This window comes from Rissa tridactyla, chromosome Z (assembly GCF_028500815.1).
Source record: "Rissa tridactyla isolate bRisTri1 chromosome Z, bRisTri1.patW.cur.20221130, whole genome shotgun sequence".
Lineage (NCBI taxonomy): Eukaryota > Metazoa > Chordata > Aves > Charadriiformes > Laridae > Rissa > Rissa tridactyla.
The window spans coordinates 37,235,569-37,257,494 of NC_071497.1; the positions used below are offsets into that span (position 1 = coordinate 37,235,569).

At 35.9% G+C, this 21,926-nt stretch overlaps 1 protein-coding gene across 3 annotated transcripts in view; it reads left to right on the top strand.

Annotated features, from left to right (window-relative positions):
* AUH (AU RNA binding methylglutaconyl-CoA hydratase) overlaps window positions 1-21,636 on the top strand; it is a 115,296-nt gene extending 93,660 nt beyond the window's left edge. For 2 of the 3 annotated variants that reach the window (XM_054186743.1, XM_054186744.1), the window contains 4 exons: window positions 12,242-12,429; window positions 14,128-14,178; window positions 16,010-16,057; window positions 16,865-21,636. In XM_054186743.1, coding sequence (XP_054042718.1) covers window positions 12,242-12,429; window positions 14,128-14,178; window positions 16,010-16,057; window positions 16,865-16,942 — 365 coding nt within the window. In that variant the 3' untranslated portion in view covers window positions 16,943-21,636. The remainder of the gene's footprint in view (window positions 1-12,241; window positions 12,430-14,127; window positions 14,179-16,009; window positions 16,058-16,864) is intronic. The other variant, XR_008463920.1, reaches the window with a different exon arrangement.
* Window positions 21,637-21,926: the final 290 nt, after the last annotated feature.

A 21,926-nucleotide genomic window follows, 5' to 3' on the forward strand; every position in this document is an offset into this window, starting at 1 on the left:
AGGGGAAGGAAATAGGTACAAGGAATCCTTTTGTTAGTGCATACAAGTTTTTGGCTTTTTTATGTCACTAAATAAATTAAGAGAGCAAACCCTGCCCACCCCCCCACCCCCCCCACCCCCCGCAACTACTCAGTTCTGAATATTACAAGGGGACACTTTCTGTGCTTAAGAAGTGTTATTACTCAAGAGTTTTGAGGCATAGAAGATCAAAAATATTAGACTTAGCTTTTGTTTCTACTAAATAATTAAATTTAATTACTCAAGGGTTTTGAGGCATCAAAAATATTAGTCTTTTGTTTCTACTAAAAAGAATAAGCAAACCCAATTGATTATGCCAAAAAGATAATCAAACTTATTTTTTCCAGAGGTTCATTAACTGAAATCAGGATGCTCATGTAAAATACAGTCATGGATCATTTGTACTGTAATGTGTACAAGGCAAACTGTCGTATGATTGCCATCATGGCATTATAGAACACTGATGGTTTCCTTGGAAAACACAACTAACCCAACTCCTGAGCTCTCAATAAGGATAGTGTAAAGGGTGAATGAAACATCTGACACTTCTCTGAAATTGAAGCAAGCACAGCTTTCTAACTTACTGTTGCCCCGTTTTCAGCTGTCACAGGGTTGAAGACCTTGAAGTAAGTGGGATCTATGTATAAGGCCAAGGTAATAACAAAAACGTAAATCCATTCTACTTATGGTCAGCATTAAATTTGAAGCAAATAAAAAAATATATCATTCATATGGGTGATAATAGTATAACTCAGTTTTTATCTATTTTGAGATCCATCATTACTGAATAATAGTACAGAGTCTGATTATTTCCATTTCATACTCATTTATGACTGTATTATGTAAGAAGCAAAAAGAGCTTCCAAAGTCATAATAAATTCACTGTATGTCTGGTATTTTTCTCCAATTTCCAGAAGATTCAACAAATGAAATGGCAATTGTGCGGTTTGCCTTAAAAGAACAGCTGCACAAGTTGGTTCACCACAAAACAAGTTGGACAAAACAATCTATGAAGTACTGTTTCTTAATTATTTCACAGAACCTTTCTGGCTCTGGAGACTTATTTGAGCCAACTATTACAAATTTCTGAATTTAGGAAATAATAGGTGCCTGTCCTTCCTTCTTTACTTCCATTTTTCATCATGTTCATCAGTTTCTGACCAAGAATGACATTTTTCCCCCCTGATTCTCAGACACAACTGAAAACAAGCTTATAGGAAAAATTGCTCCAAAATCTATTAATTCTTTATAGCTTGATACTAATAACTCTATATTAATGATCTGTATATTTTAATATGAATTTGAGATCTGAGAAACCAGTGTTAATCAGATGACTGAGTTAATCTGAGTTTTCTCTTGGCAGCTAATTCTTACTGCAAAAGTTTTGTGAAATTGTAAAGAAAATAGGAACACGGAGTGCAGTGTTCTTGACATGGACATGTCAAGTGTTTTAAGGAAAAGAATACAGACTTCAGTCTCTCAGAGGCCCACCCTAATGCATTTTTTTAATATTATTTTTCATCTAGGCATCAGAAAACATGCATGATTACAGTGAAATTTAAATTATCCAAACCAAAAGACGATGAAGGAACTTAGTTTAATTTTTACCTTTTAGCTTAATATGCTAATATCATCAATATCTGCCAGAAGGAATTGGTATTTGTTAGTTCATAATGAATGGAGTGAAATTCTCCTTTTAGCTTGGGACTATGCGGTCCTCATAATAAGCTTCTTGGCTTTCTTGGTTATGCAGAACAATAAACATATTTATTGACCTGACAGAATTTGGATGGTCCTAAGAATTTTTTCTAGGTGTTTCTAGAAAAGAACCAAGCTAAAGGAAGTCCTCATCTGGCCCCTTTCTAGGAAATACAGTGATGATCTTGCCACAAAAAGAAGAAATTCAGAAGCTTTGCACAGGGTCACTGGAAACTCCTCTACTTATAGTCATGTGTTCCAGCTCCCTGCAACTGCAGGCTTACTCCCTACACTCGATTTCCCAACGTTTTTTCCTTAAAAGAGTTCTTTCTTCCCATACCCTGTCTTTGATGCCTCGATCATCAGCTATATGCAGTTTATACTTGCAGAAAATGTTTCTTTATTCTTTTGGGGGGACGTAGTTGTCTCTTTCCCATCCAGCATGTTTGCACAAACCCATCATTGTTCTCATATTTAGGGAGCCAAAATGATCTAACATAGAATATTGTGGGGAGTCATGACTGTGTTTGGTCCAATGAGCAGAGGAAGTTTGTCTGTGGGATTTGAACATACCAGCTTGAGCTCACAGGTGTGCTACAGCCCTCTGTCCCGTTATGAACCAGTAAGGAGAGGACGTACATGTTAATGGAGATGGGGAATTATCAGTGCAAAACAATTAAAATTGCTGCTGCTCAGGGGTCTTCCACATGTACGGTGCAGTAGCATATAAGATGACCATCCCATTAATGGTCTAGTTTTTATTGTTTGTATTCTATTTTTATCAGTTCAAACAAACAGGTGTTTCTTTGCCACAAATTCTTACTGTTATGAAATAGTACATGGTGTGAGTACATGATGTGAGTAGTACAAGCAGCAGAAGAATAAATTGTTTTCTTTAATAATACATTTTTAGGTGTAGGTAGGACTACTAAAAAAATTGAATGTTTGGTTCAGTTCAGTGTCTGAGCTAAATTATTAATCAAAATCAAGTGGTAAAACCAAAATGTTTTGTTTCAGATTAAATATAATATTTTGTTTCACCAGAAATGATGTTTTAGGCTCTTAAAAAAACACCAAGGAAATAGAGATGCATGAACAAGCAACCAGGTGAGAGAGACTGAGATAGCAATGTAGACTGTCCCAAATCATGTTTAGGTTTTATAACATAAAAAGCATAAGGGCCATGCTAACACATTGCAAGCTTATCCTGCTTTTGGTATTCCTTTGGGTATCTCCACAGAACACCTACAGCTTGCTGTGTGGCCTTAAGTTTTTAGTGCATGGTAAGATACCACCCTGTTTGGTTAGGGTTAACAACAGAGGTGTGATAAAGGCTTTCAATTTCTGAGTTGTTTCAGTGGTCCACTTACAAGAAAAATAAATGTTACAACTGAGGCTGGCTGGGGAGGAAGGCTGACAGTTCTTAGGGTGAAACACATCGGAGGCTTAAAATGAGAGGTGGGAATTCTGTTTAAAAATACCATGTTTTCTGAGAAAGATAGAGAAAAGAGACTGAGGCCAAGAAGGTGTGTGGGTCTATGCTTGCCCATCAGATTCCTCCTCTTGCAGGCAAATGGAGTCTACAAGGGGATTCATTCAGCATGTCTACTCTTTTTCTAAAGATTCTGTGATTCTCTTCGTTTTTAAAGGGTAAAGTGTCCTTTATTAAAGAAATTCTTTTTTTAGTTTCTTACTCATACGCCACATATTCTCTGAAGGACTTATGCAGAAATAGAGCTTTTGAAGTCTCCAGGCTCCAGTAAAATGTTCCTAAACTGCTCTAGCACTGAATCTTTAATCAAGCAGATGGATTGCTGCCAGAGAAGGGTCAAGGGATCTGCATGTAGGAGTGCCTTGAGAGATCCAGAACTAGGAGCAGCAACCAGTCTATGGCCGCACCTAGAAGCACAAAGGGTTCAGTGGCTAGATCAGCTCACATCAGAATGGTCCTGCCTGGAGAGCAGGTTGAGGCCAGCTAGTGAGCAGTGTGTGCTGCTTCCTATCCTGGTGATCTTTAGCATTTGTTGTAAACTATGCTTAATGGCTAATGCTAATTAAAAGATGTTTATAATTTTTTTTTATAAGTGCAGTGTTTCTGGCTACTATCTTAGCTCTTGCTGCTGATACAGATTAATTTGTTCGTTACCTCCTGCGTATATAGCCCCAAATGTCTCTCGTCCTGGAATCTGGATGTAAGATATAAGCGAAATAAAATAAATATTCAATTTGTTTGATCCTTAGAACTGTAAAGGTCTATGAAAGCCAATTTACCTGTGCATGATTAGGTGACAGGAGACTCTTATTAGCACTAGCTTCTTCATCTAAAGGGAAAGACTTGCCATTGCATAGAGATGTTTTATATTGCATGCTACAAACACTGAGAGGAATATAAAAAGTGTTTTCTTAATGTAATTCCTTTCCTTGGTGTTGTAATAGTCTGACAGCTACAGCCTGGGAATAATCAGGTGTTTAATCTCTGTCTTCGTTGATTTCCTGTCATGCTTTTGGCTTTTTTTTGAGGAATTAGAAATTGACTAGAAGGTGATGGAAGAGCTATAGTCTTCTATTAAGGAAAAACACCTGAGTAATCCCAAACAATAAAATGTTAAATAAACAGTTTGCACTTATTGAGGCAGGTCCACTGTTGCACAGGAACTGCCCTAGTAGAAAATCTATCCCATATACATTTAAATTAATTAAATTAATCTATCCTGTATACATTTAAAGTTGTTATATATCTTTACACAAAATTATATGCATATGAATGTGCAATTTTTAATGAATTTGGACTGTAATGTCTTAAAAACTCTGATTCGCAAAATGTTAACAATGTGAATTAAACGAAATAGTATTTATCAGTGAGGGAGGAAGAGTTGTTTTAAATGTACCATCTGTTGTCTGATCTTTTAATAACGGTGTAACTCAAAACAGTGTGGTAGTCCTACCTGCACCTCTCAGTTGATCCTGAACAGCAATATGTGGAACAAAGGGTCAGTCAAAAGTAGTAAGAAGATGTGATTTCCTGGTAAGGGCATGAACAAGTAAGCAGTTTGGGTCTTCTTCCAATTGCTTTTGTTTGTGTTGAATTTGTAACCTTTCAGTCTTTGAATACCTGGTCTTTTGTATACTTTGGAGGGTATCTGCTGCTCTCAGTGTAGCTGAGTAGTGGCTGAATCCTGTTTGTATAGTGGATAAAGAAGTTTTCTGTAGAGCTTGTAAAGGATGATCCTGGCTTTGGCAAAGTAGCTTCTCGCCCAGCTCATGTCATAGGCTGCTAACCTGGTGTGTTCAAATCATTTAAACTGCAGTTTCTTAGGTGTCAGTTCACTGATTTTAGTATTTGGATAGCTAGTCCGGAGGTATTGACCATGAAAACCTGAAGCTGCGTGTGTCTCTGAAAAATTCAGATGAGACTTTCGTTGTTTCAAACTAGGCATGCAGATATCCATGTGATCAAAATTAGCACATTGAGAATATCCTATAACATAGACTGAATGCATATTTATATTTACACTTGTTATGAATTTATTTTAATTGTTAATTTCTAATAGAAGTTTTAATTATTCTTGCAGACAAGTAATACAGTTACAAGGAACAGCAAATAATGTAACATTCAGAATACGAATTAACGTGCACAAACAAAAATAACATTTCAATTGTGTGACTTACAGAATTTTTATTAGCAGCAGTGATTATTTCTTCTCATATCAACTGTTACTGTAAAATAACAAGTGGAAGGATCAGCCTGGGAAGTAAAAAGAACAGAATGCCATTCTGGCACTCCTAGGTAGTGCTACCAAATCTAACAGATCAAGCTGAAAAAATTAGTATTTCTGTGTATCAGACTTGGTATCTCAACATTAAGTTCCAATTTAATGAAGAGTTTGCTTTTTGCATTGCAGATTGTTAGATTAATACACGCCAGCTTTGAACAATTTGCCCATTTTTTTGGTAGAGTCTGTGTTTTCAAAGCGCTGTAAAATATTATAGACATTATGTTACAGCCTCAGCACTAGGCTAGTGCAGTGTAGCTGTAGTGTATGGCAGCCTCATCCGGGAGGACACCCTATTCAAGATGAAAAATATGCTTCATACGTATGAGTTCATTTTAATATGTTTATCAGTAGAGAGAGTGCTCTGCCTTCTTGGGATTTGACAGCTAGACCAGGCAGGGTTGTGTCCTACAATCCCATTGGCTTTGCTGTTTTGCCTGGGCTTCCATTGTGTTAGCCATGGATTCTCATTTCCGTATTGCTGCTCACGTCAGAGAATTTCAGGGATGAATAATTTCAGGGGTAAATTCTTAAAAATGCATTCCTTTGGAACAGTTGAAAGCAGATTAATTTGATAGCAGTCAGTATGGGAGAAAGAATAAGGTTAGGAATAGGAATTGGTTTGGGGCGTTCACAGAGTGATGGATTTTGTTGCTGTGTGGAAGAATAAAATGGTAGATTTCCATAAGGAGAGCACTGAAGTGAGGAAAACATTCAAGTCACTTGCTCATAAGCAGTGAAGACTTCAGTTTTAATAGTCTGGTTTTTGCTTTGCTTGTTGTTCGGTTCTGTCCATTAAAAACTTAAGTAATTGTTCCAGTTTGGGACTGTGATCTTATTCAAAATGTAAATAAAAATAGGATACTACTCTGGTAATTTTTCTGTATTTTACTTGTCCTGTGTAATGATGATAGTTTTTCTCATGTCTGTTTTTTTGTCCTGATTTTCACAAGTTGAATTTTAGCTGTCATAGGCAATCCAAAACTGTAAGAACATGGACTATAAATTTATTTAAAACACAAGTTAAATACAAGTTTTTACCTGATATTACTCATAAAGCCCACATGATTTGTAAAGTAGGATCAGACAGAATAAACCTCCTACCTGTTGTTACAGCTGAGTAATGACTTCATAAATGTGTGGGTGTAATTTTGAAACTGGAAAATGCCTTCTCCTTGGGCCATTAATTTCTATCTGCAGCAAGATGAGTTATGTTTTAATGTGTATGTACTTTTGAATTTCATTTAAGTTAACTTTCCGTCATTGCATTCCCAAAGGACAGTAAGACCAAGTTCCTATCTGGAGTAGCAGGAAGGCACGTGGCCTTACTGAATATCTGTGTGTACTCATGCTTGTTACATGAAACGTTTACATTTAAGTAAAAGCTAATAAATAGATTAACGGCCTTAGGCATTTCTCTTTTATTCCTCAAATAATTTCAGTTTAAAAAAAAATAAGGCAGGTTGTCAGTGTATGCATTGCTAATACTGTGAGTCCTGGGAGCCCATGGCTGGTAATGCAGAGCTGTGCTTGTCAAGGGGTGTTTAGTCTGACAGTGGAGTCCGTGCAGTTTGTTGTACCACGCTTGTGAGGGAAATGTGGAGTAAGGTCCTTACACCAGATGCAGAATCCCTTTTGAATTGGGGTCCATTTTATAAAAATCAGGTTCCAGGTGCATTTTTTGGTTCCATTCATTTCACGTATGCTGGGAAACCATCTTCTATCTTTCTCAATCTACAAGAGGATTACTTATTTTGAAAATAAATTAGTTTTTCTAAATTATTTGATTATTTCATCTTTCTGTACAAAAGCTGTGATTATTTAACTGTTAGTGAATTCTTAAAGTGTATTTACACCATCTCTCATGCATCATAAGCGCTCACACATCCTCAAGCCAAGTACTATATTCTTCTGGTTCGAGCTCCCTCCTTCAAGCCACCCACACATGGCAGTTTGGTATATTCTAGGTGTTTTCCAGATAGGTTTTTAAATAAACTAATCCACAGATGCAGGTGACTAAAACGGATTGTGAAAATTAAGGACTGATTTGCAAATTAAGTTGGCTATTTTGGAGCTGGGGTTTGCCACTGCCAGGCTGGCATAGGTAGCTGGTCATCCTGCCTCTTCAACCTCAGGTCGGGTTGTGTCTGGTGTTCCTACAGGGCTTTCTTCGGTTTGACTGGCAAGCCAGACTTCCTCAAGCCCTTTTGGCAGCCTACTACGAAATCTCTCTCAAAGACCTTCTCTGCCATTACAGACCCTGGGGCAACCTCTGAGTCAGCCTCAGGCCTTTGCTCAGGTCTCCGCTCTTCTTCCAAACGACTTATATGGCCAGACATGAGAGCAGCCTCGCCTACCGCCTGCTCGTCCTCAGCTCAGTGCTCCTTGCAGAGATAATGTTTTGTTTCTTTTCTTCTCCATCCTGTTTTCACCCCATCACTTGCAACTTCATTGACGTCTGTCCCAGTCTAAGCTGTTTCCGGTTGCTGGTTGGTTATCCAGTTCGTGCCAGTGAAGGACTCTTCATGTTTTCTTCTGTGAAAGGATTTGGGATGTCTGAGCCCATAAAGATTTATACCTGGATTCAAATTAGCTAAAAAATGTACAACTTTGCAGGATCAAGCCCTAATCTGGAAAATAATCTGTTGGAAACTTGGTGTTAAATATTGTCTTGGTAGAGCATTTAGGCTTTTAGTGTTCAATATTTTGAAAATTGCTTAACTTAGCAATGGATGGCACATTCTTTAGAAGTGGAAAATATGGTTTTTTACACAGATTTTTGAAATACAATTTACATGACTGAAAAGTATTATATTAAAAAAATAATGTTATCCACGTTAGCTTATTTACCTGGTCTAGTTCAAGGTGTCCCTGCCCATGGCAGGGGGTTTGGAACAAGACGATCTTTAAGGTCCCTTCCAACCCAAACCATTCTACAAATCTATGATTCTATGATTTATGGGCTCATATTGTTAAGGATTTGGCATTAGGAACAAGAGGTTTCTGCGTTCCAAAATTTTTGAGTGTCAATGGAGAGGAGAAAAATCTACTCTTTACAGCTTTCTGCAAAAGAATCACAAGGATACATTTGAGCCATTTCTTGACTGACTTGAATAATTAGAAAGTTTGTGGCTCACAGACTTCGGTTTCACCTTTGATTATTAATAAAACATCAGAAAGGCACAGCAGTCTTAGAAAAGGAACTCTAGAAACCTCTCAGTTAAATCAATCTAACATGAATCAAATAAAGCTCATAATAGAAAGGATAGGATAGAAAGACTCATTTTTACTTGACTTAATAAACAGGATTATTACTGAATTAAAGTTTGGATTTTTTGTCAGAACAGGATTTTTTACAATATGTTTTGACAGAGCCTTGAGCTATGAAAAAGTACTGACTGTAGATATTCTCTGCCAGAATGATGAATCTATTTCCAGTAAGCTAGTTGCTTCATCTTGTTGGATATACTCTCGGGAATTTATCACGTAATTCTTTTAATCCAAACCATTTGTGTACATATTTTGTAATTGATGAATTACTGACAGTAAATAAATATTCATACAAAATCAACTATTTGTTAAAGAAAAAAAACCCACTGTTTAACAATTTTCGTACCAGAACCTAGCAGTCTTGTATTTACCGTGTCTTTACAGTGTCATCTAAAACTGCTGTTTACAATTATTAAAACATTGAATATATACCATCTCAGATAAGAACGCATTTACATTGCAACTGTATGTCAAATACTTTTATCAACACAGTGAGTAATACCAGATCACTAGTCCTTGAAATAACATGTCATTAAATTTGTGAAGATGAAACAACTATTCTTCCATCAAATTCTGCTCTACATTTAGATGAAATGCCTTAGTTAAGTAATGTCTTTGAAGACTGGGTGTTACTTCCTTTAGCTCTGATTGTAGTTGGCAGGCATTATATGTTCTTTGTGTATCACCAAAACAGAACATCTATCTGCAGCGTACTCTCTCTCTTTTCTTCATAAACGGATGTAACTTTGGTGTGTTGGATATATTTTGGTGTGATTTTTGCATTTGATTAATTGGGTCTTACTGCTTTTGTGTGTGCATATATCTTATTCCTACTACTGAATATATATGATTGATGCACTGAACTGTTGGCTTCTGTTCTGTGAATATTAATCAAAGAATGTGCTGCTCTACTTAATGGATTTGCAGTGTAGGAGGCAGCCAAACAACATAGACTATAGTCTGCTTTTTTTGCTCTTTAATCATTATTGTGTAAGACATTGGCAAGAACACTTTTTTCATCTATAAACACTATTTCATGCTTAAACATATCCATTGTTTGGTCAAAGTTATGAAATATTGTTGCTCAATTGAATTTTGTTTTCAACATTTCCTGGTAAAAGCAGTAATAGAAGAGATAAAACAGTAAAGGAAGGGGAGATAATTAAGTAGAAAGAAATAGTAGGCATAGCAAGCAAGGAAGAAGCAGAAGATGAGGAGTCAGTAAATTCAGCCTCATATGGTTTCAGGTCTTATGATTTGGACAAATAGTTTTCTTTAATCAAAAGCCAAACCTGATGCTTTTCTAGATTCCATTACTATGGTGAAAGGGATGATTTATGACTAAACTATTCTTAAAGAGAATCAGGGTAGACAGTTGCTGTGTTCTGATGTACACTTAAAATGTGTATAAGGATAGACATTGATTGGGGTGTGACAGCTTCTTTGGGTGAGAAATTAAGAGACATATCCAGTATTTAAAACAAAAAAGCCAATACATGTTTGTGGTGATGGTGGCAAGCTTCTTGAAAACACAGCTTACATTTTTATGGCATGTAGTTTTGATATAAAGGTTGATAGCTGCAGCTTTACTCATTCTCTGTGAATCTCACCAGTGAGGCAGACAAGGGTAACCGGAAGGCTTAGGCATCAGGCTTTATAGTATTTTACAAGGGGTTTTGTTTTAGTCTTCCCTCCCCCTAGCCCCTTTCATAAAATTGCCCTAAAGTAGGGGCTTTCTCGAAATTATGCTGTTAACAAAATTTTCCCCCTAGCACTATCACTGGCTTAGCTGTACAACTAGCAGAATTAGCAGAATTTATTGAACAGGAGTTCCTCTTGCTGTTGCCTTTGCCCTTGACCATTAGGACAAGGGCAAGGACCTTTCTTGCTGAAATCCTCTCAGAGCGGTAGGACCACAGAGAATATCACATTACTTGCATTTACTAATGTTGTTTGACAAATTTTGTTTTAACTGCTATGACTGTAAGCATTTTTTTAATTCCTCCAGTTTCAGTCCAGAAAACGTATCTCAGTTTTTGTTATAGATCATGATTTTTTAATATTCTAGAAAGGCATGAGGCAGAAATCTCCCAAACCTTCTGCATTTTTGTATGAAATTCTGTATGAAATTTTGATGATGTGTGCAAAGGCAGGACTGGTTTTATGTAAAGGAATACAGTAGTACTGAAGCTGGTGATTCATAAAAAAACAATAATTGAAAGCTGAATCATTGAATTACAAAAACTTTTTGTTTCGAGTCAGTTTACTTGTCTCAGAGATGTATTTAAAGTATGAAACATCAGTAAGAGAAGTGAATGGCTTCAATAAAATACTGGCTTAGTCCACCATTACCTGGTGGAAATTAATCTGTTTTATATTAGTTGAACACATATTTATCCAGTGTTGTACCATCTCCCTTTGAACGCCTCCTATAAATATTCCTCTTGCATAAATACATCTATTTATATTTTAATATATTACCATGCTCTTGCAGAAATAGCTATTTGGAAAGAAATTCTTGCTTACAGACTGTCTATATAAATTGAATATTTGTTTGAAATCCATGCCAAAATGGTAGACCTTATATATTTTCAAAATCCTTTCTCCTAGGTAAAGGCCGTTTCCACTATTTTACTTCATACAACCATCTGCTTCTGTGATTTGAGTCTGCTTCTTCAGTTTTGATAATGATTATTCCCACATTCTCGTTGTTTGTCAGTTCTGGAAAGTTAACTGTTAGTCCAACTAAGCAATCTTCATGTGTCTGGTTAATGTAGTTACTGCTTATTGACCTTCTGGAAATGCTGATCTGCCAAAGAAGTTTTTAACCTATTAAGAAAAGCTAACTAAAGTTATGTGCCTTTTCTCTCTTGTTCCACACCTGCCATTATCCTTCCCTAGTTTTTGTAATGAAGCTTTAAGATTTCAACAAAAGAGACAAAACCATGGCTTTTTGAAGACCTTGTCTAGTGGTTTTAGTTTAGTTTACGTATAAATTTTTATTGTCCCTAACATATGCAAATTTTAGTATGGACTACAATATTGTTAGAGTATATAGTCTTTTTGAGTATAGTTCTTCAAAAGTGTTCATATTGTGGTGATTAATACCATAAAAATAGATTGTTAAAAAGAATGAGAGTTTTTGGATATGGTATTTACTGGCAAGTAGTTTTGCTTCAGGTTTTGGCTGATATGAATAAGTAACTTGTCTGTAATCAAACGATCTCCGTTAATATTACCTCTTTTCAGTTACTAACACGTCTTTCTAAGAAACAGAGCAATTGATTTCATTTTAGATGTAGTTTCCAAACTGAAGAAGGCATTTAAGAATGCCTTTATATGATAGTTTTAATTTCTGTATGTTCATATAATTGTTTATGGAATTAAAAATGAGAAGTATTTGAACTGAACAAGGCATCTACATTTGCGGTATAAATGGATGGGAGACTAATACTTGCATTTTCTGTTTTTCCAAACTTTAGGGGGCACACAGAGATTACCTCGCACAATTGGAGTCTCTTTGGCAAAAGAACTAATCTTCTCTGCCCGTATTGTAGATGGTGAGGAAGCAAAATCAATAGGATTGATTAGCCATGTGGTAGAACAGAATGAAGCAGGGGATGCTGCTTACAGAAGAGCATTAGCTCTGGCAAGAGAGTTTTTACCTCAGGTAAAAAAAAATATTTTTATTTTAGATTTTAGATTTTACCAAACATTAAAACTGAAGAAGAACCAGCTGTATTAAGAAAAACTGACATGAATTTATGTATTAAAAAGCCATTCTAGTTATGTGGAGAGCAATCAGAAGTTTTCTCTCTCGTGCGTTGAGTGGTGTTATTTGGTAATGCATACTGAAGCAAAAAACCTCTGTCAATCCTTGTATCATGGTGATACGGTCTGTGTTTGTATTGCATATTTTGGCTTTCAAGTTTTAAACAAAAAAAATAGTGTAAGGGTTGTTTGGTTTTTTTTAGTAGAGCAATTATCTCAATAGATTATTTTGTTGCTGTTGAGTATTTCAGAAGCGAGGTAAACAAGTCCATATGAAAGTGGATATATCTCAGTGTAAGTCCTATTTTGAAAACATAAAGCTAAATGTAATTTCAGTATTAAAGCAAAAACCACTTACTAGGGGAAAGTTTGCTTTCTATGCTTTGTGTGTAAGCTTGATGAAGGAACCATGCTCTTGTTATCATTCATTCTAAGTGATATCCTATCTCTGTCTTTCACAAAAGAATTTAAATAGGATTTGCTGAGTTCTGTGCTTCAGAACTTGAAAATTTTAGTAAGATGTTTAAGTATGACCCTTACAGGAGTCTTTGTTTTAGCTGACAGCTACCTGTTCCCCTGTTGCCATAGACTGCAAGCTGTTTGCTTAGAGTAGGAATGTGAGTTTAGAGCTTTTACTAAATCTGTTTTTCAAGTGAAGGGTCCCAGGTTGCAAATTAATAGAAGGCAGAAGAAGAAAATAATTACTAAACCACTTTATTAGATCACAAGTGTAACAGCTAAAATTTTTCATTGAAAATGGAAAATGTTACAGATTAAATATAGCATTTAACATTGGTTATTTATGTCTTGAACACCCTCATAGGAAGACAAACATGAAAAATACAGTACTTTAACATACAGTGATTCTGAAAGTTGATTTATAGTTACAACTTTGAATTGGAACCAGCTCAAACGCATTTGGCTTCTCCCAAAGCACCAGACCACTTCTCTAAAGCAACATCTGAAGATTCAGGTGCTGGTGCTGATGCACAGGCACAGGACTGAGACAATTCCCAAAGGTATCTCACTGTTCTGCAGCATATTGGAGGAAGAGGGTGGAAATCCCCTCTGCTCACTGGGGTCCTCAGCCCCTCATGGAAGAGTGTCATCACTTGACCAGTGCAGGCTTTGCTGTAGCGTATTTTAGGTTTGAAGCTGCATCAGTTAATTTAATTTCATTATCACATCTTTTCATGTGTCTCCATTGTGTGAAAACAGGGATATAGGATTGACCTTGCAAAGGCCTATAAAGAAGTCTCTTAAGGTGGCTGTTCTGAGCCTTGTGTGAAGGGAATTGAAGAAGCTTGACAAAAGTGGGCATGGTCAGCACCTTTAAAACATAAACGAAAACCACAGCTTTACTCAGGTTCTTTTGAAAACGGTATACTTTCACTTTTTCTCAATATTGAAACTATCGGTTTGAAAGCGCCCGTCTACTATAGTGATGTAATTTAGGATATTTGACCTATTTACCATAAATTTAATAAAAGTCCAAAGTCTAGAAGGTCCCAATACAAGAACATTGATGTGCAGACTCTTCACTGCATAATCTTATTGATTTTGATAATATCTAAAAAAGCATTTTCTTTCATTTTAGGGACCAGTAGCAATGAGAGTTGCAAAACTGGCCATCAATCAGGGTATGGAGGTAAGGATTTGTACTTTCCATAAAAGTAAGCAGAAGTCAGGCTGGCAACAGGTCTACTGTGGTGATTTCTTTTTTCTAGAACTGTTTTTAGTTTCTCGGTGTGTAGTCTTTCAAAATCTATTTGGTCAAAACTTCTTAAAATATGAAATGCCATTTTTTTATATCTCAGACTCCTGAGACTAGAGTTGATACTGATTTCCACAACGAGGCTTAGTAACATCATGTCTCTCCAGGAGTAATGCATTCTGCTCTTTATTAATACTAGAAAGTAAACACAAGCTACTATGAACAGGTTGTATTTCAAATGCTGGAGTGGTAAAAAACCTCAAAGTTTTACTCTGTCAAGTCTGTCAATGCTCTCAGTGTTTAGTGACTAATAAAGTTAAAGGCCAAAATGCATGTTATTTATTTTTAATAGTTTAATAGAGGTTAGTGTTAAAATTATATCTGGAATCTGATTTCACATTTGATTCTGATGGCCACTCCTTTTTGACAATATTGACCTCACTCGAAAGCTTGTTAAAATCCAACCCTGAACACATTTGGACATGTGTTTTACTTTAGGCTTGTGAATCATCTTGCTGAGCTCAGCAGGACTGTTCATATTTAAAGTGAAGCCCATGCATAAGCTCTGCACCAGGACACCTCATAGCTTAACACGGCACAAGGGAAAGGGGATCACACCACATGCAACATCTGAATCCAAGAAGATGAATATAAGAATGGTCCTTTTTTTCTTAAAGTCTCAAAAGCAACCAGTGATATAATTGAGTTCGACAGACCATACCACCAGTAAGCTTTGGCCTGAGAACCAAACTCATATGCTATTGTGCAAAGATTGTGTTGGTTAGGTTTCCACAGCAAGTAATGATAGAATTCAAGATTTATTTCAGTGGTTCAAAATGCTGCAATCTAAATTATCTATCTGCCAGGTATAGTGGACTGAAAGGTCAAAATCATGATGTTTATAGAATTAGGGACAGTAGGGTTAGAAGGACTATGAATGATCACCTAGTTCAATCTTGAGGCCCCAAGACAAGATCTACTGTATCAAAACCAATGAAGCCAAATGTTCATTCAAGCTGTTGTTATAAACCTTCCATGACAGAGATTTCATGGCTTCCTTTGGTAATCTATCCTATAGCTTATCTACCTGTGACAAATGTTTTGTGGTGCCTAGCCACAGGCCTTTCAGTGGCCATGTGGAGCGCTGGTAGGTTCTGAAGCAGCTGATGCTTAAGACAGGTGGAGAAGTAGTGAGGGGAAAATTCAGCCTTAGTGAGGGGAAAAATCAGCCTTTTCAGCTGTTCAGACCAGTTCATAAAGAAAAAAATGTCATTAACACTAGGTGATAATGCAGGATGGCCATTGGCTTCTTTTTTATCTTAAATCCCTGTAAACTTGAATTTATGTTTGTTTTGTGACATGGCATCATGTTCTTATATGGCATTTTGAAGATAACTTGTTTCAGAACAATTTTTTAAATAATCATGCAGTATGTTAAATCTTTTCCCCTATAGTAAATGAAATTATTACAAACGTGCAAGTAGCTAATGGTTTTTAGCTGATTTGTAGTGAAGAACATACATTGTTTTGACAGTGTATTACATACTAATTGTATCACCAAATAAGGAAATCGTTACAGAAATACTAACCACTATAACCACATGGCAGTTTAGCATTTCTATGTTAAGGTAATGTAGAAGAACTTTGCAGAAGTGTTTTAGTATGTGGAATATAGAAACACAGTATTTAAGTTAGCTGTCAGGAAATAATATATAATAAAACCACAAAAATATGCTTATTAAAAATATTGTATTCTTTTCTTCAGGTTGACTTAGTAACAGGTTTAGCAATTGAAGAAGCTTGTTACGCTCAGGTATGTAGCTATGATTATATGAGAAACCCCAGAAAACAGGCTTTGTTGGTGCCTATTGTAGAACATGCAGAAATTCAACTAGAAATTGCTGTATGATTTCTTCTACAAATATTTTGCCATTATATTTAGGCCTTCCTTCTACTTTCTCTGTTTTTGCAAGGAATTTAAGGAAGCAGGTATAGTTTAACAAAAAAAATATCCCTGCCAAGATTGTTAGGGTGAAGGTAGTGAAGCACTACCAGCCCTATACCTAGCCAGTCATACTGGCCATGCATCTAGTCCAAGAACTGCCTTGCTTTTGCTTTGTTTTGGTTTAACGTGAGATAACATGAAGGGCACTTCACTAACATGTGCCTCTAACCAACAGAAAACCGAAACAAACCTCTTTACCAGCTAAGCATGGGAATGATGTATTTGAGTTTCCACGTTCTTGGACTTTGAGACAAGTTTTTGATCATGGAAGTAGAAGCAATGGCACTAGATGCTTATTTAAAACATATGTTGATCTGATTAATAACCTACACTCCCCCCACCACCAAAAACTCAAAAACAAACCCTAGAGAGTTTCTCAGAGTCATCTGTTTGGAAAAAAGATATTCCTCCTTCTCCCAAATTGTTTCTCAGCCCTATATTGTGCCATTGAAGTGTCTGGTACGTTCCTGTATCTGACTAGACATTTTATTTTTCATTTTATGTTGTATTATATGTTGCATTTTCAGTGAATTGAAGAACTAGGATTTGGTTGAAAATATTTTTCTTGGTATTGTTTTTGGTGTCAATAATGAATTGTTATCCTGCTCATTGCAGACTATTCCAACAAAAGATAGAATCGAAGGTCTTCTTGCATTTAAGGAGAAGAGACCTCCTCGCTACAAGGGAGAATAAAAGAAGCTGATGCCTTTAAAATACAAGGGGATAAAAATACTGCTATGAGGACCATTAAGGTGCACTTTATATTCGCACCTGGAATATCACAACCACCAAAGTAAAAGCAAATCATACTGATGTTAAAACATTTTCAATGTGTCCATACTTGTACTGGGCCCAGATAGAAATGTGTGTTAATTCATGTTCATCACAGTTTCTGAAGGTTGATCTGTGTATTGGCAAGGTCACAAGTTCATGCAACATTTTCAGAATTTCACATGTATGAAACATACCATTCCACAAATGAAAAAGCTCTGTAAATTCTTTATATAGACAAAACCTATGTGTGATGTTAAGTATAAATCTGCTGTATCATTTTATCAAAACAAATGTGACTACTGAACACCAAAAATAAGAAATTGTACCAAATATACATTAAGATGATTCTGTATATCAGTAAAAATTATATTTGAGTATTCTACCTGAATATGTACATTATTAATAAAGCTAAGAAAAATGAAAAGGATTACTGTTTGGAAAATGTTAAGCTTTGTTTATCTGACTTACACTATTCTAAGTAAAATGAAATTAACTTTAGCATATAATGGCATCCTTTTGATGAAGTCACTGCCATTATATTCATTTAATTGTATTAAATGAAGACATTTCCGAGGCCAGCCTTTAATTATGAACTCTTGTATGTTAAACCTGACTTTGCCTTGCATTCTTTCAACATATCATCTGATCAGCACTGTCTGCTGTGAAGGAACTTAATTTCACTTGCTTCAGTTATTTTAAATTTTTGAAGATTGTATTAAAGATTGTTGTGCAGCGATGCGGCTAATGTGCTATTAAAGAAACTAGAATTCTCTTAATCTCCAGAATATTCCTTTTGAAGGTCCTCATAATGTATATTTCTATACAACAGGGATGATACTGAAATGTTCTTTATTCTGTGGCAGCCTCAGGGTTCTTTTCGTACATTAAAAGAGAAATCCAGTAGGTTATGAGGTGAGAAAACTGTTCTGATTCATATTGTATATTTGCTGAGGACATGGCATATACAGCAAATGCCTGGAAATAATCTCTTAGAAAGTATTTTTGTTAACTTGACTGGAAAATAAACATGATTTAGCAGTCAGAGGCTGTCTTTTTCTATGAAAACAAATTTTTTCGTGTTTGGTTATCATTGGCTCACGAAACTTGTGCATGCTTTGCTGTTTCGGCAGTATTAATTATGGTCACTGTCCATATCTATGATGATAAAGCAGCTGATCAACATGAAATGACAAGAACTCATTTGAATTCATATTTAGACATATCATTACATGTAAATTGATTATAACTGGTAGAGCACAAACTTTGTTGACTGGTAAACTTGCTGAGTCGACCATTTCATGCACGATAATTTGCAAATAAAGTACCAGTGCTTGTTTTGATAGTCATATAAAGCCTAGAGGGTCATTTTCTCGTGTTTTTGAAATGCTAACATGTCATTTTCATTTTTACTGAGTAGGAAATAATTATGTTAATAAGAGAAAAAATATTAAGTCTTTGCTGACAGGTTTCTGTTTCATAACTTTGATATACAGCCTTGTTATTGAGCTGCCTCTGTTTTCCTAACAAGCACTGATTAAGTAGCTTCTGGGAATGTCTATTTAAAAAAATCTAATAACTTTAAATACTGTGACATAAGACTGAGTAGATTCGTGCCTTTAACTAGGAGTTTTGATCTCAGAAAATAATTTTGCTGTCACAGTGGTCTCTCCATTCCTTTTCTCAGGAGAAGATACTGTCATATCATAGCAATTTGAGTCCCGTCTTTGAAGTCAACAGTTTGAATATTATTGCAAAGTGAGTACTAATAGGACAATTTTTAAAGGTACTTTCTAGTGATGTTGAAATAGTTCTAAAGGAACAATATTTTACCAAAAGATGTGTTAATCACTTACTGTCTCTCTTATTAAGTGACGTGTTATGATGGCTTCAGTGCTAGTGATTATAGCGATATTGGAATTCTGCTTCCACAAGAGGGTGATTTGTAACAGAAGTGCTCTTATAAAGGCTGACTTTTCCTTCCGGAAGTTAGCATCTGGCAAATCATCCTTCAAGTGCTTAGGTTCAGCTCTTTCAGTCCCTGGTAAAGCCGTGCTTTTCTCCACAATACCTCATGGGTGAGTGAGCCCTGGTCCCTGCTGGTTTCCTGAAAGATTGTCTCATGGTCCCTAGGCAAAAGCAGCTTTTTCTCCTGCTCCTGCTGAACTCAAGTGGATAGTGAGCTGTTGTGCACTTCTCCACTGAGTTGGATATTGAAAAGTTGTAGTACAGGTAGGCCTGTTACCTTTAGCTCATTACTTCTCAACAATGCAAGTTGAGCTTACTGAATTGCCTAGAAATTCTCACATTCATGCAGAAATTAATATGTGACTATATAACACATATCGTTTTAGCCTTTAACCTATGAAAGCATTTGTGTTTTCTCTTCAACATTATTGAAGTAACTCACATTCTTACTAGTTTTACTAAATTTCTGGAAAAAGTTTTCAGAATTGTCTGAATGGCTTAAGTCAGTTCAGTGCTTTTGAGTATCTCACCTGCTATGAAGAAATAGGGTGTTTTATTTATTCTAAGGTTGTGTAATGATACAGTTAAGAGCACTTGGAGGATGTTGTTCTATGGAACATTTCTATGAGATTTGCGGAGTCATTTGTGCCAAATCGTTGTTGAAATCCTGTCAGTCTACGTGCAATTACTCATAGTCCTACTCTAAGGTTCATATCAGTGCTTTTCTAGAACTGCTTTTAACCAGCTGCATTCAGAATAGTAAACATCAGGATGTATCATTTGCAGCTGTTTCATATTTTCCTCAGTCATTGCTGCTTGATTCATTTAACCATAATCAGATTTGTTGAACAGAACAAAAAATAACTGGTCTCTCTAATACAGGAGGGCAGAATATCACACTCCTTGGAATCTGGTTTTGAGATACTTAGGGAGTAAAGGGGTTTGATACAAGTGTCACTTCACATAGCAAAACCAACTTGTAAATGAAAAGTGAAAAGAGTAATCAAAACGTCCGAATTTATCACCAACTTAGTTTTTGTTTCATTGCTTTTCCATGCAAACAAATCTCTGAAGAGGTGTCTGCTCAGATTAGACAAAGGATCTATTTAAAATTTTAAAAGATATAATTGAAAACCATTGGTATTGTGTGTGGTGTACATTGAACAAGATGTGCTTTCATGTCTCATTTGTGGGATTTTGGCCTTGTTCATGCATGTAATGACACTACTGAAAAGCCATAGGTCTTCATTGTCTAGTGAGGCTGATATAGTCAGTGTTCTCAAGGTGTAATAATGATCATCATGATGTGGTTATTTTAAGATGTCCTTTTTTTTGCACACTTTTAGAAAGACAACTATCTCCAAAAATGAGAAAAAGCAGAATAATTGCAAACAGATAAACCAAAGGGAGAGATGTGTTCAGCTAAAGGTAATTAAATTCCTCCTGTGTATTTTGAGGGATTACAGGGGCTAGTTTTTCTGTTTGTGCCTTTTTTTTCTGTTGACTTTTGTTTTCTCTGGACCTTGGACACCAGGGTGCAGGGAATACTTTTAAGAATTTGTATGGGTTGTTTTCACTTCAAGAACACTGATATTATTTAAGCAAAGTTAGGAAAGTTTTTAAAATTTTCCCGAAGGTTTTTTGAAAGGCATAATCAGAAATGGTCATGTTATCCTCAAAGATTAGGTAACATGCCTTTTTTATTATAGATTTAATTCATGTTTACTTTCAACCTTGGAACAGAGTTGAATAGAAGTTTCCTTGGTTATGCAGAATGTCCTGTGTTTATGCAATTTATTCACTATGCATTATAATATATATGTGTGTACACTAACATGTCATATGCATGCATATGCATGTGTATGTGCATATTCATATGTGTACATATAAATAAAATTCTTCAGACTGTCAGACGAGACCAAACCTGCTCAGGATGTTACAGTACTAGTCTACTCCAGGATGTTTCACATTTGTTTGTGCAAGAACACCACTAGCAAAAAACTTGAACCCCACACAGCATGTACCATGACTGCTACAAGTGGCCACACTTAAAACGTGGAAGTTCTGTAACAGAAATTGTGCCGCAGAAGCAGCAGTCAAGTAGTGAGGGCACACGCGTATGTTACTGTATATCTGGTCATGCACATCTGGTAGTTCAAGGCTAGAATAAAAGTAGCAGAAATCAAAGTGAGTTCTAAATTTCAGCAAAGGTGTGGCATCCAGGTAGCACATTCCTCCCAGTCCTATAGAATCATTTAGTTCTGCAGTTTGGACAGGCCTACAGCAATCATGAGCAGTTCATTAATCAACAACTGTTGTAAATTATAAGATCAGTCTCCACCCCCCTTAAATAAGTCTAGACTTAGATTTCATCTTCAAATTTTATCTAGTAGATAATTCTTCCAAGGACACTCATTCACATGGGAAGAAATATGAAGCATGTTAAAAGAATTTATTGCAGAGGGTGTGAACGTTCTGTGTCAAAGCTAAGTCGTATTGCAATACTTGAGTTTAAAATGCTACATTAACCCTCTAAGGCATAGTCTGTACACGTATGTTTATAAACTCTTCAGTGTTCTGGCTAGTGACTGCTACTCTTTGATTATAATTTCTGAAGTGTATGCTAATAAAGCTTTTGTAACATTAAAGAGATGAGAATATGTTGCAGTTTTCTTCTTGCATAATATAACCACTTTCAGAAGAACATGAAAAGTTTGTTATTTTTTTAAGGAACATACATAAAACTGTTGCTTCTTTATTCTAGCAACTGCTAATTGATTTAACATTTTCCCTTAAGCATAAGGGACTTTGTGATATCATCTTTGGCTCAATTCTTTCTAGCATGTTAAAAAATCTGATGCCAGTTGTACAAATTCTTAAAAAATGTGTCTGTTTCTTTCAGCTTAGAAAGACAAAGTTTAAAATTTTAATTGTAAGG